The sequence below is a fragment of the Notolepis coatsorum genome, assembly GCF_963971535.1.
Source record: "Notolepis coatsorum genome assembly, chromosome: 13".
In the NCBI taxonomy this organism is placed as follows: domain Eukaryota; kingdom Metazoa; phylum Chordata; class Actinopteri; order Aulopiformes; family Paralepididae; genus Notolepis; species Notolepis coatsorum.
The window spans coordinates 70,222,293-70,239,597 of record NC_140177.1 but is presented as its reverse complement, the minus strand read 5'-3'; the positions used below and the strand labels follow the sequence as shown (position 1 = coordinate 70,239,597).

The 17,305-nt window shown below is 50.7% G+C and overlaps 1 protein-coding gene across 1 annotated transcript in view; it reads right to left on the bottom strand.

Moving 5' to 3' along the window:
- gc2 (guanylyl cyclase 2) overlaps positions 1-17,305 on the bottom strand; it is a gene marked incomplete at both ends in the record, with an annotated part of 94,625 nt that overhangs the window by 20,099 nt on the left and 57,221 nt on the right. Inside the window, 4 exon segments of the mRNA XM_084327698.1 lie at positions 4,788-4,980; positions 16,338-16,367; positions 16,369-16,471; positions 16,474-16,498. Of these exon segments, the coding sequence (XP_084183824.1) occupies positions 4,788-4,980; positions 16,338-16,367; positions 16,369-16,471; positions 16,474-16,498 (351 nt within the window).

Here is a 17,305-nt window from a genome sequence, read left to right as displayed (position 1 = left end):
AGCTACCCGCTAACAGCTAGCTCTTACCGGCCCACCGATAGCTACCGGCTAACGCAGCAGCAAGCTAACGGTTAGCTCTCACGGGCCCACTGTTAGCTAACGGCTACTACTGAAGCTGTGTCATGTGACGAACAGCGATGCAGGCCTGATCACTTCAGACAGCTGACTGCCTCTTCTTTAGCCCAAAGAAAAAAGGGCAGACAACACCCGTCTCCCTCACAGGACGGCGTTACCAGAGATACAGTGGCATCGGCAGCAAGCCCCGTTTTATGCGGGCTGCTGCCGCCTTGAGTTCGGGCTAAAAAACACGCAAACTCGCACCCCTCGCGCCGGGAGGCTCCACTCACTGTCTCCATAGGATAGGCGGGAGCCAGCATCCGGTGCGGCTAGCAGAGGGCATCCCTCCTCAGAGACTCGGGACTCGACCCCAGACTCGGACTCAGGGCTCCCAGGAAAACAAAGCCTCTGTTTTCGTGGGGCGTCAAACAAGAACCCTCCTGTCCCCTCCATCCCGCGATGGAGAGGCAACGGAGGAATCCCCGCTTGAGGCCCGCGTCGCAAGACACCACCCACCAGAGGCCGTCGGACCAGCCGACTGCCTCTCGCGGCAATAGTATCCAGCTGCACAGCCGGAGCGCAACGCTGGCGGGGGAACTGCCCAGCGACGCGCACTCCCCAAATGTGAAACGCCGGTGGAGGTCAGAATAATCCTCTAGACTCTCCGGTGGTGATGACATTATCCTTTCTTTCTCCCGTAAATTAGTGAGAGAGGGAGAAACAAAATACAACGCCAACACAGCTCCTATAACTAACTAACTACTTTAAGCACTCAACTTGAAGCGGTGCTATACACGGACTTCACAGTGGTGAAAGTAGGGAAGGAGCTGGTAGTATGGCCAATGTTGGCCATGGCCCGCTTGCCTATTGCTTATTAACAGCGAAGGAGTGCGCCGAATGCTTCCGCGTTTTCCCTGATTGGCTGCGACACGCCCCGCGGCAGGCGCGGCAACCGCAGAGCGGAGCGGCAGAGCGGAGCTCCTCCGCGGAGCTGAGCGGCAGAGCTTGCGGCATTATTTAGCCGTAAACCACCATGATTCTCATTCGTAGCTTAGCTCACCTGGCAGCGCGGCGGTCCTGCGGTCCGTTGGTTTCAAGTTCGAATCCCATACATTTTTTTTATTTTATTTTTTTTAACATGTATTCTTTCGCCGGTTAAGGTTAGGCATGGTTAAGGTTAAGGTTAAGGTTAGGCATTGTTTCGGAGTTGGTTAAGGTTAGAAAGGTTAAGTTTAGGCGCTGTTAAGGAGCTGGTTAAGGTTAGAGTTTGTCTTAGAGAATGGCAATATTCTTTCTATGGTTAAGGTTAAGGTTAGGCATGGTTAAGGTTAAGGTTAAGGTTAGGCATTGTTTCGGAGTTGGTTAAGGTTAGAAAGGTTAAGTTTAGGCGCTGTTAAGGAGCTGGTTAAGGTTAGCGTTTGTCTTAGAGAATGGCAATAGACAGCCTATTTCCGCACTGCCGCTCTCTCGCGCTGCCGCGGTCACATGGTCACATTGTCACATTCTTGCACTCCTCCGCTGTTAAAAAGCAACACGCGGCCCGCTTATGTATGAGCGGATGTGGGCGTGGCCAGGCAGGTGAGGAGCGTACATGCGGTTGAAAGTTTTCATGATTAAAGGGACAGTTCCAATAGGGCAGAGCGCAAAGCCATACATGAAATATAACCAAGATAATGACTCTCCAGCCAGAATTAAATAAATACTGTCTATAAACAGATTCAAAAGGCATAGAATATAGACAAGAGGTAGAACAGGTAGAATAAACACACACACACACACACACACACACACACACACACACACACACACACACACACACACACACACACACACACACACACACACACACACACACACACACACACACACACACACACACACACACACAGCAGTGGCGGCTGGTCAATGGGGGCGCTAGAGCGCCGCCCTCCCTGCTTATTTTTATAGCCCTATAAATAATATAAACATGTTTAAAATGAATAATATTTACTCATTTTATTTTTGATCCACTTTTTCTCCCATTTTCTATATTTTCTCCCATCCCAATTTCGTATCATCCAATTCAACCCTCCGCTGTCACGGACGCTGTTTCTTGCCTCCCACAAGCCGGCTGCAATGTGGACTAAGTCATACATAGCACAAGTCCCCTCCGGTACTTGAGGTAACAGCAGTCGCATCTTTTCACCTGCGCAGCTCGATCTCTCAGTGGCGAGGAGTAACGCGTGGGAGGCTCACGCTGCCCCCGACACTTCTTGATTCTACTGCGCAGGCGCACCAACCGACCTGTAGGAGTCGCTGTCCACAACGCCCGATCCCCACCCATCAATTTCCCACCCCCTAATACGGCCAATGTGTATTAGTACGGACGACCAGCTAAACTGAAAGCAAATGTGGAGCGCTGGGCTCGAACTGACGAGCCCAGCGTCTCCAGAATTTTGTGGCGAGCGCCTTGCCCACTACGCCATGTAGCCGCCCTTCAATATTTACTCATTTTAAGTATGTTTGTGTTTCCAATGCACAATATAACGTTAATATATCAAATATAAATAATTGTTTTCATGAACAGCCGCATTTCTCTCGGGCAACCCGTAGCCGCATTTCTCTCGGGCTAGACGCAATAGCGCTTACAGTGGGCGTGCACGCCGTGCACTGGTTTCATCGCTGTATCCGTCGCAGCCAATCAGTGCGTAACGCTCTGTGCGTTGAAATATGATGTATTATGATGGAAGCCGGGCGGTTTTCCAAGCGATCTATTATCATATAAGCAGCAGCGTCGAGACTTTCCGTAGCCGCATTTCTCGGAGACGCTCTCTCTGATTGGCCGACGCCAGTTTCTGGTTAGTAGATAGTTACTCGATGCTAGCTGTTGTGTTGTTGTGATGCAGTCACACTTTGTCTTAGAGCATGACGGCAAGTTCTTTCGACGGTTAAGCTTAGGCACTCTTTCAAAGTTGGTTAAGGTTAGAGTTTGTCTTAGAGCAGGGCGATAGGAACGCCAGGTAGTTTGCAGGCTGTTCGACGCGGAAATGGGCAAAGACACAGCTCGTCACTCACACAGTACTTGTTGCCTAAGGCTAACAAGAAGCTATATATGGATGCAGTGGACATGGATGGACATCAACAAAGGCTAACAAGAAGCTATATGGAAGCAGTGGACATGGATGGACATCAACACAGTCTGGACAGTGGATATACTTTATCAAGCCCTTCTGCCTGCTGGACCACTGTGCGTTTCAACTTAACAAGTGAGAGTTGCGATCTCTCTCTCTCTCTCTCTCTCTCTCTCTCTCTCTCTCTCTCTCTCTCTCTCTCTCTCTCTCTCTCTCTCTCTCTCTCTCTCTCTCTCTCTCTCTCTCTCTCTCTCTCTCTCTCACTCTCTCTCTGTTTGTGTAGGGCATATTGGAAGCGTGGCTGCATTTGACTGACTGTGATCATATATTGATTGATGGCAATGGTGATAGTTGTACCTAATTAACAGGGGTGTAAAAAGTACCCAGAAATTATACTTAAGTGAAAGTATGGGTACCGTCTCAAAATCTGACTCAAGTAAAAGTCAAAGTATCTGGCTAAAAACACACTTGAGTAAAAGTAAAAAAGTCCTACTTTTAAATGTACTTAAGTACTAAAAAGTAAAAGTACATTTTATTTTAAAGGGATAGACCAGGGGTCTCAAACTCATTCCATCGTGGGCCAAGTTTTCATTTTAACTATACATTGCACCAGGTAAGTTAGTTGAAGAGGTGAGCCAATTAGTGAAATCATCAACTGGAATGGCAAGGCTGGAATGAAACCAAGCATACACTCTGCCCACAATGGAATGTGTTATGCGATAGACAATGCTGAAATGAAAGAACAGAGGACACTTTTTTTGCATTAAAATTATTTAATGCACTTCTCCATTGAAGGTAAACTAACATGGACGGCATTCACATCACAGCATGAATAATATCACAATATTAAAAACAGAATGATGTATCCTGAATAATATCACAATATTAACCACAGCATACTGGATTATCCTGAATAATATCACAATATTAAAGCCAGAATACTGGAGTACCCTGAATAATATCACAATATTAAAGACCGAATACTGGAGTACCCTGAATAATATCACAATATTAAAGACAGAATACTGGAGTACCCTGAATAATATCACAATATTAAAGACAGAATACTGGAGTACCCTGAATAATATCACAATATTAACCACAGCATAATGCGGAGCTGACTGTCTATTCTTCTGATAGCAGGTGTTTAATCAAAGATCCCTGCTTTCTAGTGTTGCACAAGGACCAATCAGCATGGGTATGGGCGGGTTCATTTTCCATTGATGGGGATTTGATTGGCTGTTTACCTGCGGTTGCAGGATTAATAACGTTAACGTTAGTTCGGCCAGATAAACAATTCAAATATACTAATTAAAATGGTTGGACCTGTGAGATTTGTACTTTGTACTTTGTAGGTCTGCATTTTAAATGTAAGGAGTAAAAAGTATGTTTTTTTTCTCTGAAATGTAATGGAGTAAAAGTACAAAGTATACAAACCTAATAATACTTACAAATCCCCCAAAACAGTACTTAAGTATTGTAACGAAGTACAATTACTCAAGTACTTTACACCCCTGCTAATTAAATATTCGCCAATGCGTGGTACATGTTTGCAAAAATGTTTGGTATAGCGCCCCTCATGGAGAAGAATGTACCGGCCGCCACTGACACACAGTCTACCTTATAGACGTCATGGCTTCCTATGATGGCGTCAAATATGGTGTACAGGTCATTCAGGAGGTCCACCACCTCGATGGGCTCGCTGTTGGCGGAGATGGTGGTGAAGCCCACAATGTCGCTGAAGTAGAGGCTGACGCTGTGGAAGTGCTCTGGCTGCACCGTGCAGCCCGCCTTCAGCGCCGCAGCCACCGACCTGAGAGGAGCACAGCCTTTATGGTCCTTATTAGGGCTTCAAGCACCAAGTGCAATTTGGGATTTTGATGTAAAACATAATTTTGACAACTCCTCCTAAACAATATGGCTGATTGCTACCATGTTTGCTGTGGAACATTATTGGATGAAGCTTATTAAAGTTAGCATGAGGATTGTTGATATATTTTTTTTTAGTTTTCACGATATTAACCAATTCACTTCAAGAAGGCGTGGCTCAGCGTATACTGTATATAGATGCAAGTTAACAACCGTTAGGCCAATCATCGACAAAACATACCCTAAAAATTACATTACAATTATTGTTTTTTACTAGACTTCACTCAGGTGTATTATTGATACTCTCATTGATACTATGTTTGTTTCTGACTCAAAGTGTGTGTGTGTGTGTGTGTTTGAGAGAAAGAGCGAGAGAGAGAGAGCGAGAGAGAGCAAGAGAGAGCAAGAGAGAGCAAGAGAGAGATAGAGAGAGAGAGAGAGAGAGAGAGAGAGAGAGAGAGAGAGAGAGAGAGAGAGAGAGAGAGAGAGAGAGAGAGAGAGAGAGAGAGAGGACAGACAGGTAGACAGAAGGATAAACATGCAGACAGATACAGGCAGAAGGACAAGACAAACAGACAGATACACATACAGACAGACAGACAAGACAGGCAGACAAGGCAAACAGACAAGAGAGAGAGGGGGGTGAGAGAGATGAGGAAGGGGAAAGAGAGAAAGAGCTGGGAGAGTGTGCGTGTGAGAGAGAGAGAGAGAGAGAGAGAGAGAGAGAGAGAGAGAGAGAGAGAGAGAGAGAGAGAGAGAGAGAGAGAGAGAGAGAGAGAGAGAGAAAGAGAGAGAGGGGGGGGGGGTGAGTCCTCAGCCTTATGGGTGAATGTAACAAGTTCCTAACGTTTTACATTTTACATTTTTACATTTAGTCATTTAGCTGACGCTTTTATCCAAAGCGACTTACAAGTTCTGTGCGACAAGACAGCAAGAAGGGTATAACTCTATCAGCTGAGTAACAATGTTCATCAAAGTGTTGCGTGTTACAGTGTAGGTTAGTTTATTAGGACAAGTGCATGACATTAAGGTTAGTCGGGGTTAGATTTTTTTTTTTTTTTTTATCATTTCAGATAATGGTGAAGAAGTGAGTCTTTAGTCGACGGCGAAAGATTGGACGGGATTCGGCTGTCCTGACTGGGATGGGTAGTTCATTCCACCATTGTGGGGCAAGGACTGAGAATAGGCGGCTTCTCTTTGATGACCCTCCGGGAGCTTGGATAGGAGTAGATCTGAGGCGGCCAGAAGATGCAGAGCGTAGGGGTCTTGAGGGTGTGTAGTTAGAGACCATTTACATTTAGTCATTTAGCTGACGCTTTTATCCAAAGCGACTTACAAGTTCTGTACGACAAGCCATCAGGAAGAGCACAACTCTATCAGCTGAGTAACAATGTTCATCAAAGTGTTGAGTGCTACAGTGTAGGTTAGTTTATTAGGACAAGTGCATGACAGTATGGTTAGTTAGGGTTAGATTTTTTTTTTTTTTTTTTTTTTTTTTTATTAATTCAGATAATGGTTGAAGAAGTGAGTCTTTAGTCGACGGCGAAAGATTGGACGTGTTTCGGCTGTCCTAACTGGGGTGGGTAGTTCATTCCACCATTGTGGGGCAAGGACTGAGAATAGGCGACTTCTCTTTGATGACCCTCCCGGAGCTTGGATAGGAGTAGGTCTGAGGCGGCCAGAAGATGCAGAGCGTAGGGGTCTTGAGGGGTGTAGTTAGAGACCATTGACCGGAGGTAGGCGGGAGCAGTTCCTTTGCCGCACGGTATGCTAGGTCAAGGGCCTTGAAGCGGATTCGTGCAGCAATGGGGAGCCAGTGCAGGTCCCTAAGAAGTGGGGTGACATGGGCCGACTTCGGTAGGTTTGAGATCAGGCGGGCCGCTGCGTTCTGAATGAGTTGAAGAGGCTTAGTGGCAGTGGCCGGAGGCCAGCGAGCAGTGCGTTGCAGTAGTCGAGGCGGGAGATGACTGTTGATTGGACGAGGAGTTGGGTGGCTTCTTTTGTCAGGAAGGGGCGTATCCTTCTGACGTTGCTCAGGAGGAATCGGCAGGTTCTGGTTGTCGCTGCGATGTGAGCAGAGAAGTTCAACTGGTCGTCGAGGACAACACCAAGGTTCTTGGCGGTCGGGGACGCGGTCACAGCTGCATTCTCGACTGTGATGGAAAGGTCGGTCAGGGGGAGGATTTGGCCGGCAGGTGGAGCAATTCTGTTTTGCTTAGGTTCAGTTTGAGGTGGTTGGTCGTCATCCAGGCGGAGAGTCGGACAGACAGGCCGAGATCCGCTCAGAGACGTGGATATCTGAGGGGAGGGAGAGGAGAGAAGAGTTGAGTATCGTCGGCATAACAGTGGTAGGAGAAGCCATGAGACGTGATAATGTTACCCAGTGATTTAGTGTAGAGGGAGAAGAGAAGGGGTCCTAAAACCGAGCCCTGGGGGACACCCGTCCGCAGGGGGCGGGTGGCCGACAGGGTCCCTCTCCATGACACTTGGTAGGAGCGGTCATTGAGGTATGATGACAACCATGTCAGCGCAGAGCCAGCCACTCCCATTCCTGCGAGGGCCGCGAGGAGGATCTGGTGGTTGACTGTGTCGAAGGCTGCAGATAGATCTAGGAGAATCAGGACAGAGGAGAGGCCTTTCGCTTTTGCTAAGTGAAGTGCCTCTGTGACCGCAATGAGGGCTGTCTCTGTGGAGTGACCAGTCCTGAAGCCTGACTGATTAGGGTCTAGGAGGTCATTCTGTAAGAGATAAGCAGTAAGTTGGTTGGATACAGCACGTTCAAGTGTTTTAGAAAGGAAGGAGAGAAGAGAGACAGGACGGTAGTTGCCTATGACGGTAGGGTTCAGGGATGGTTTTTTTATGAGGGGCGTGACTCTGGCTTGTTTTAGGGAGGTGGGGACCACCCCCGAGTTGAGTGAGGAGTTGATGGTTGCAGTTAGGAATGGGAGGATGTCTGGTGCTATGGACTGGAGGAGTGGGGAAGGTAGCCGGTCCAGCTGGCATGTAGTCGGACGGTTCGACGTTACCAGTGTCAGGGTCTCGGCTTCTGTAATGGGAGAGAAAGATGACAGAGTGAAGGATGAGGTTCTCGATTCAGCATTTGGAATGGGTGGGGGTTGGGAGAAGGAGCTGCGGATGTTCTCCACTTTTTCCTCAAAGAAGATCGCAAAGTCTTCGGCAGAGAAAGATGAGGGAGGGGGGGGTGGGGGGGGAGTGAGGAGGGAGGACATGGTAGCATGCAGTTTGCGAAGATTCTTGGCAGAGGCCTCGATCCTATGGTGAAAGAAAGAAGCTTTGGCATTAGTAATGGTTTTGGAGAATGTTAACAAGAGGTTGTGATATGTGTCGATGTCAGCAGTGAGGCGTGACTTTCTATACTTCCTTTCAGCTGCTCTCAGGACCTGTCTTTGTTCTCTCACTGGATCTGTCAGCCATGGACTGGGTGGGGAACGGCGGGCAGGTTTCTCAACGAGGGGACAGAGCTTGTCGAAGGAGGTTGCAAGGGCTGAAGGGGCATTGACCGGAGGTAGGCGGGAGCGGTTCCCTTTGCCGCACGGTATGCTAGGTCGAGGGCCTTGAAGCGGATACGTGCAGCAATGGGGAGCCAGTGTGTTTTCTTTCCCCTATTATTTCATGCACACTTTAATCATTGTTTTAAATTATTATTTTCTTTTAAGTTATTTTGTGCATCACTCTTGTTTTGAATTTGATGCAAATTTGCAATGCATGAGGGTCATCCTTTTGTGTTAAATGGCTGCATAAAGCAAGAAATTTAAACTAGAAAAAGATCCGTTTTAGGTAGATTTAGAACAGATAAAAAAGATGTGATTAATTTGCGATTAATCGCGAGTTAACTATGGACAATCATGTGATTAATCAGATTAAATATTTTAATCGATTGACAGCCTTAATTTCAACGTTTTCTTATCCAAACATTACAAAACTTGCAGGACATATTTCATAACACTGCTGAACCGCGTCTGTGAAATTATTTTGCGATCCTAATGATCAATATTGGCTTGAAACCCATTGATTGCCGCTTGCGGCTATATATTCTTATTGGTATTTTTACTTGACACAAAAAATTATTGGAGTGAGGTGAATAGATGATGTACAGTATATATTATTTTATTGCAAATGTTTTCCATTGGGCACACCATTTGCAGTTGAAAAAAGCTAATAAATGACAATATATTGCAATATCGTGATATCACAATATTGGTATAATATCATATCATGGAGCCTTTGGTGATTCACACTCCTATATTATGGTATTAAGGTAGTGTTATGGTTTGTAACCGACCCCAATCGCACAACACAAGACAGGTATGATGGTTTGCCAAGAAACAGATATTTATTGAACAACAGGGAAAAAACAGGGAAAAAGGGCACTGTCCCTTTAAGGGAGAATCACAAATACAGGAATATAATATGAGGGGAAGGAAGGTGCCTTTAAGAGGCGGGCAGGAAAGGGAACACTAAGGGAAGGTTAAATGAACGCTAGGGGAAACATCTAAAGGAACGCTAGGGGAAGGTTAAAGGAACAGAGGAACTAGAGACTAGGAGAAGACGGGACAAGGAGAGCTAGGGAACAGGAGAACTGGGGACTAGGAGAACTAGGGACAAGGAACTAGCTGGAACTAGAAGGGGAGAACTTGGGACAGAGGGGACTGAGGCCCGCGGAGGCGGGCTGGGGAACAGGGAGGAACTGGGGACAGAGGACCGCGGAGGCGGGCTGGGGACAGGGAGGAACAGGGGACTGGTGGGAAAACATCTGGGCCGCTCTGCAGAACAGAGGAGAGGGTTAATATTCAAAGGGAACAAACAGAGCAGATGCAGAACAGTCCAAATAACAAAGTAACAAAGTAAATACTATCTTCGTGTGAACAAACACACAGTGGGAGATGAAATGTCCAAAATAATATCCACGAGAGAACAAAACAGAGTGGGAGATGAAATGTCCAAACTAATAACTAAGTGAGAACTAAAGGAGGCAATACGCTGGGTGAGTGACATCACAATCAAAACTCACCCAGGCGTATGCGTAATGGTACAGGAACAGCAGCGAGACGGGGGCAAGAGGCATTACGCTGAGTGAGTGACATCACAATCAAAACTCACCCAGGCGTATGCGTAAAGGTACTGGGACAGCAGCGGGAACGGGGGCAAGAGGCATTACGCTGAGTGAGTGACATCACAATCAAAACTCACCCAGGCGTATGCGTAAAGGTACAGGGACAGCAGCGGGAACGGGGGCAAAAAGCATTACGCTGGGTGAGTGACATCACAATCAAAACTCACCCAGGCGTATGCGTAATGGTACAGGGACAGCAGCGGGAACGGGGGCAAAAAGCATTACGCTGGGTGAGTGACATCACAATCAAAACTCACCCAGGCGTATGCGTAATGGTACAGGGACAGCAGCGGGAACGGGGGCAAAAAGCATTACGCTGGGTGAGTGACATCACAATCAAAACTCACCCAGGCGTATGCGTAATGGTACAGGGACAGCAGCGGGGCGAGGGCATCGCCACCGGGTGGCTGGCTGTCCGAGCCGAGGAACAGAGTGCTGGAACAGTGGCGGTGGCGAGGGTGTCGTCCACCGGGTAGCCGCTGTCGGAGCCGAAGAACAGAGTGCTGGAACAGTGGCGGTGGCGAGGGTGTCGTCCACCGGGTAGCCGACTGTCGGAGCCGAGGAACAGAGTGCGCGCCACACCTTGGTGTGCGCGTCGGAACAGTGGCGGTGGCGAGGGTGTCGTCCACCGGGTAGCCGACTGTCGGAGCCGAGGAACAGAGTGCGCGCCACACCTTGGTGTGCGCGTCGGAACAGTGGCGGTGGCGAGGGTGTCGTCCACCGGGTAGCCGCTGTCGGAGCCGAGGAACAGAGTGCGCGCCACACCTTGGTGTGCGCGTCGGAACAGTGGCGGTGGCGAGGGTGTCGTCCACCGGGTAGCCGCTGTCGGAGCCGAGGAACAGAGTGCGCGCCACACCTTGGTGTGCGCGTCGGAACCGAGAGACGCATCGGGGTGCGTCTGCGAGGAGGAGTGTGCCAAGCACGAGGATCTTTGGAAGATGCGCGTTGCGCGCTGGAGACTGGAGAGCGTGCCAAGCCCTTGAAGATGCGCGTTGCGCGCTGGAGACTGGAGAGCGTGCCAAGCCCTTGAAGATGCGCGTTGCGCGCTGGAGACTGGAGAGCGTGCCAAGCCCTTGAAGATGCGCGTTGCGCGCTGGTGACTGGAGAGCGTGCCAAGCCCTTGCAGATGCGCGTTGCGCGCTGGTGACTGGAGAGCGTGCCAAGCCCGAGGGTCCGGAAGATGCGCGTTGGTCTAGATGTGCGTCAGGACGAACAGCTGCGCTGGGGTCTGCAGTGGAACGCTGGGGTGCCTCCCGTGGAAGTTACAGGGAGCGCAGAACAGTCTCCTCCACAGGCTACGGCGACAGCAGACGAAGGCTTGAGCGCATCTGGCGCGCTGGTCTGGATGTGCGTCAGGACGAACAGCTGCGCTGGGGTCTGCAGTGGAACGCTGGGGTGCCTCCCGTGGAAGTTACAGGGAGCGCAGAACAGTCTCCTCCACAGGCTACGGCGACAGCAGACGAAGGCTTGAGCGCATCTGGCGCGCTGGTCTGGAGTGGAACACTGGAATACCTCCCGTAGAGGATTAGAGAGCGCAGTACAATGTCTCCCTCCAGGCAAACGGCGACAGGTGGCCAAAGCTTGCACCTCGTCTCACGCCGGAGATAAAACAGCATAGGCAGACAGAGGATCTCCCGAAAGAGTCTAGATGTTTAGAGAATATGACTCGGCAAGTATACAACACGACCCCACGCCGAAACGAGGGGAAGAGCCCTGGTATTTAAAGCCCACAGGGGAACTAATTAGCCTGCCACCACAGGTGCGAGAGGTAATTGATAATAGTCCAGGTGTGGCCACTGAGAGTAAACGAGAGTAAAGAACGAGAGGGTGGGGGCTAGAGAGAGTGAGTGAGAAGGGAATTTCTAACAGTAGGCTTTAAAGAAACAGAGAAAAGGTGGTGAGCAGCGGGCAAAACCTCACAGTACCCCCCCCTCAACGGGAGCCACCTGGCGACCCAAAACAAATACAGACAGAGTGGCAGGGGGCAAAACAAGAGGTACTGGCCAAGCCAGCAGGGGAAGCCACCACAAGAGTGGGGCTAGCAAAAGAAACAGGGTCGCCGAGGGGTAACTAGGGTAGCAGAGGGGCAACTGGGGGAACTGGTCTAGAGGAACTGGGTCTAGAGAACTAGTCTAGCGAACTGGGCAAGAGAACTGGCCTAGAGAACTGGTTTAGAGAACTGGTCTAGAGAACTGGTCTAGAGAACTGGTCTAGAGGAACTGAGGGGCGAGCAGGGTAGCTAAGGGGTAACCATGGAAGCACCGGGAAAGGGCTAGCAGAGGGAAGGTTAGCTGCCAGGGCACTGATAGCTACAGGGCCTATGCTAGCTGTACTGCTACATCAACATAGAGGCTGCGCTAGCTGCCGGAGCTAGGCTGGCAGACAGGGCTGGACCAGCATGAGAGCACAAGCTAGCTGGAAGGACAGTCCTAGCTGTGTGAGAATAAACTGACCTTGCTAGCTGAAAGGGCAGTCCTAGCAGTGGGAAAAACTACACAAAAAAGTGGAGGCCATGCAGAGGGACCGGGTTAGCTGCTTGGGCCTGGCTAGCTACAGGGCCTATGCCAGCTGCAAGGCTGCATTAACATAGAGGCTGTGCTAACAGCCGGGGCCAAGCTAGCAGACCGGGGCTCTGCCGAGGGACTGGGTTAGCCGCCAGGGCATGGCTAGCTACAGGGCCTATGCCAGCAGCAAGGGCTGCATAAACATAGAGGCTGTGCTAGCAGCCGGGGCTAAGCTAGCAGACAGGGGCTCTGCTGAGGGACTGGGTTAGCTGCCAGGGCATGGCTAGCTACAGGGGGGTCAAACAGGGCAAAACGGGAAGCAAACAGGGGAGCTAACCGGGGAGACTAACAAGCTAAACAGGGGAGAAACAGGCTAACAAGGGAGCTAAACAGGACTAACAAGGAAGCTAAACTGGGCTAACAGGGAAGCTAACAGGGCTAACAGGGGAGCTAGAGGGGACAAGAAAAAAAAGGCAAACTCAACATACACCGTCTGTGCTGGCTGGGGTCGTCGATTTGGTGGGGTCGTACTGTTATGGTTTGTAACCGACCCCAATCGCACAACACAAGACAGGTATGATGGTTTGCCAAGAAACAGATATTTATTGAACAACAGGGAAAAAACAGGGAAAAAGGGCACTGTCCCTTTAAGGGAGAATCACAAATACAGGAATATAATATGAAGGGAAGGAAGGTGCCTTAAGAGGCGGGCAGGAAAGGGAACACTAAGGGAAGGTTAAATGAACGCTAGGGGAAACATCTAAAGGAACGCTAGGGGAAGGTAAAGGAACAGAGGAACTAGAGACTAGGAGAAGACGGGACAAGGAGAGCTAGGGAACAGGAGAACTGGGACTAGGAGAACTAGGGACAAGGAACTAGCTGGAACTAGAAGGGGAGAACTTGGGACAGAGGGGACTGAGGCCCGCGGAGGCGGGCTGGGGAACAGGGAGGAACTGGGGACAGAGGACCGCGGAGGCGGGCTGGGGACAGGGAGGAACAGGGGACTGGTGGGAAAACATCTGGGCCGCTCTGCAGAACAGAGGAGAGGTTAATATTCAAAGGGAACAAACAGAGCAGATGCAGAACAGTCCAAATAACAAAGTAACAAAGTAAATACTATCTTCGTGTGAACAAACACACAGTGGGAGATGAAATGTCCAAAATAATATCCAGGGAGAACAAAACAGAGTGGGAGATGAAATGTCCAAACTAATAACTAAGTGAGAACTAAAGGAGGCAATACGCTGGGTGAGTGACATCACAATCAAAACTCACCCAGGCGTATGCGTAATGGTACAGGAACAGCAGCGAGACGGGGGCAAGAGGCATTACGCTGAGTGAGTGACATCACAATCAAAACTCACCCAGGCGTATGCGTAAAGTACTGGGACAGCAGCGGGAACGGGGGCAAGAGGCATTACGCTGAGTGAGTGACATCACAATCAAACTCACCCAGGCGTATGCGTAAAGGTACAGGGACAGCAGCGGGAACGGGGGCAAAAAGCATTACGCTGGGTGAGTGACATCACAATCAAAACTCACCCAGGCGTATGCGTAATGGTACAGGGACAGCAGCGGGAACGGGGGCAAAAAGCATTACGCTGGTGAGTGACATCACAATCAAAACTCACCCAGGCGTATGCGTAATGGTACAGGGACAGCAGCGGGAACGGGGGCAAAAAGCATTACGCTGGGTGAGTGACATCACAATCAAAACTCACCCAGGCGTATGCGTAATGGTACAGGGACAGCAGCGGGGCGAGGGCATGCCACCGGGTGGCTGGCTGTCCGAGCTGAGGAACAGAGTGCTGGAACAGTGGCGGTGGCGAGGGTGTCGTCCACCGGGTAGCCGCTGTCGGAGCCGAAGAACAGAGTGCTGGAACAGTGGCGGTGGCGAGGGTGTCGTCCACCGGGTAGCCGACTGTCGGAGCCGAGGAACAGAGTGCGCGCCACACCTTGGTGTGCGCGTCGGAACAGTGGCGGTGGCGAGGGTGTCGTCCACCGGGTAGCCGACTGTCGGAGCCGAGGAACAGAGTGCGCGCCACACCTTGGTGTGCGCGTCGGAACAGTGGCGGTGGCGAGGGTGTCGTCCACCGGGTAGCCGCTGTCGGAGCCGAGGAACAGAGTGCGCGCCACACCTTGGTGTGCGCGTCGGAACAGTGGCGGTGGCGAGGGTGTCGTCCACCGGGTAGCCGCTGTCGGAGCCGAGGAACAGAGTGCGCGCCACACCTTGGTGTGCGCGTCGGAACCGAGAGACGCATCGGGGTGCGTCTGCGAGGAGGAGTGTGCCAAGCACGAGGATCTTGGAAGATGCGCGTTGCGCGCTGGAGACTGGAGAGCGTGCCAAGCCCTTGAAGATGCGCGTTGCGCGCTGGAGACTGGAGAGCGTGCCAAGCCCTTGAAGATGCGCGTTGCGCGCTGGAGACTGGAGAGCGTGCCAAGCCCTTGAAGATGCGCGTTGCGCGCTGGTGACTGGAGAGCGTGCCAAGCCCTTGCAGATGCCGTTGCGCGTGGTGACTGGAGAGCGTGCCAAGCCCGAGGGTCCGGAAGATGCGCGTTGGTCTAGATGTGCGTCAGGACGAACAGCTGCGCTGGGGTCTGCAGTGGAACGCTGGGGTGCCTCCCGTGGAAGTTACAGGGAGCGCAGAACAGTCTCCTCCACAGGCTACGGCGACAGCAGACGAAGGCTTGAGCGCATCTGGCGCGCTGGTCTGGATGTGCGTCAGGACGAACAGCTGCGCTGGGGTCTGCAGTGGAACGCTGGGGTGCCTCCGTGGAAGTTACAGGGAGCGCAGAACAGTCTCCTCCCAGGCTACGGCGACAGCAGACGAAGGCTTGAGCGCATCTGGCGCGCTGGTCTGGAGTGGAACACTGGAATACCTCCCGTAGAGGATTAGAGAGCGCAGTACAATGTCTCCCTCCAGGCAAACGGCGACAGGTGGCCAAAGCTTGCACCTCGTCTCACGCCGGAGATAAAACAGCATAGGCAGACAGAGGATCTCCCGAAAGAGTCTAGATGTTTAGAGAATATGACTCGGCAAGTATACACACGACCCCACGCCGAAACGAGGGGAAGAGCCCTGGTATTTAAAGCCCACAGGGGAACTAATTAGCCTGCCACCACAGGTGCGAGAGGTAATTGATAATAGTCCAGGTGTGGCCACTGAGAGAAACGAGAGTAAAGAACGAGAGGGTGGGGGCTAGAGAGAGTGAGTGAGAAGGGAATTTCTAACAGTAGGCTTTAAAAGAAACAGAGGAAAAGGTGGTGAGCAGCGGGCAAAACCTCACAGGTAGCCTACACCATAATGGATTCATGCAATGGTTTGGACTTCTCTTTACTATACCGCCATCAACGTTTATACATTATACAATGACTTGTTTTCACCAACAATTTCCACACTTTCCCAAACACCACGTATGTAATATAAATGTGTAAGGGGGGGGGGGGGGGGGGGAACTGCACAGTGCTATTGCACTCAATGGACATGTGTATTTATTTTATATGTTCTTCACAGAAAATGAGTAGCAGTAGTAAACACCACACAAGGGTTAATTTGTGTGTCGTATAATGTACAGTATAGTATGCGTGGGTATATATATATGTTGTATAATGTACAGTACAGTTATATGTATATATATATAAATGTGTGTGTGTTGACTTACGGAGGCAGCATCTGCGTCAGTAGTTCTCTGTTTTCGTTTCTCGATCTCCAGCTCCTCTGTTCTCTCCCTGATCAGCTCCTCCAGGTTGGAGCTGTACTGCTCCAGCATACGCAGCATGGAGTCTATGATGTTGTCTTCCTCCCCTTGTTGATGTTCTTGAACTTTAGGAGAGGAGAGGAGAGAGAGAGAGAGAGAGAGAGAGGAGAGAGGAGAGGAGAAGGAGAGGAGAGGGAGGAGAGGAGAGGAGAGGAGAGGAGAGAGAGAGAGAGAGAGAGAGAGAGAGAGAGAGAGGAGAGGAGAGAGGAGAGAAGAAGAGAGAGGAGAGAGAGAGAAGAGATGAGTGGAGGAGAGGAGAGGAGGAGGAGAGGAGAGGAGAGGAGAGGAGAGAGGGAGGAGAGGAGAGAGAGAGGGAGAGAGGAGAGGAGGGGAGAGAGAGGAAGAGAAGAGGAGAGGAGAGGAGAGAGAGGAGAGAAGAGGAGAGGAGAGGAGAGGGAGTGGAGAGGGAGGAGAGGAGAGGAGGGGAGGAGAGGAGAGAGAGAGGGAGTGGAGAGAGAGAGGAGAGGAAGGAGAGGAGAAGGAGAGGAGAGGAGAGGAGAGAGAGGAGAGAGAGAGAGAGGAGAGGGAGGAGAGGAGAGGAGGGAGAAGGAGAGGAGAGGAGAGGAGAGAGGAGTGGAGAGGAGAGGAGAGGAGAGAGGAGAGGAGAGGAGAGGAGAGGAGGGAGAGAGAGGAGAGGAGAGAGAGAGGGAGGAGAGGAGAGGAGAGGAGAGAGGAGAGGAGAGGAGAGAAGAAAAGAAGGAGAGGAGAGGAGGAGTGGAGAGGAGATGAGAGAAGATAGGGAGGGAGAGGAGAGGAGAGGAGAGGGAGAGGAGAGGAGAGGAGAGGAGAGGAGAGGGGAGGAGAGGAGAGGAAGAGGAGAGGAGAGGAGGAGGAGGGAGAGGAGAGGAAGGAGAGGAGATGAGGAGGAGGAG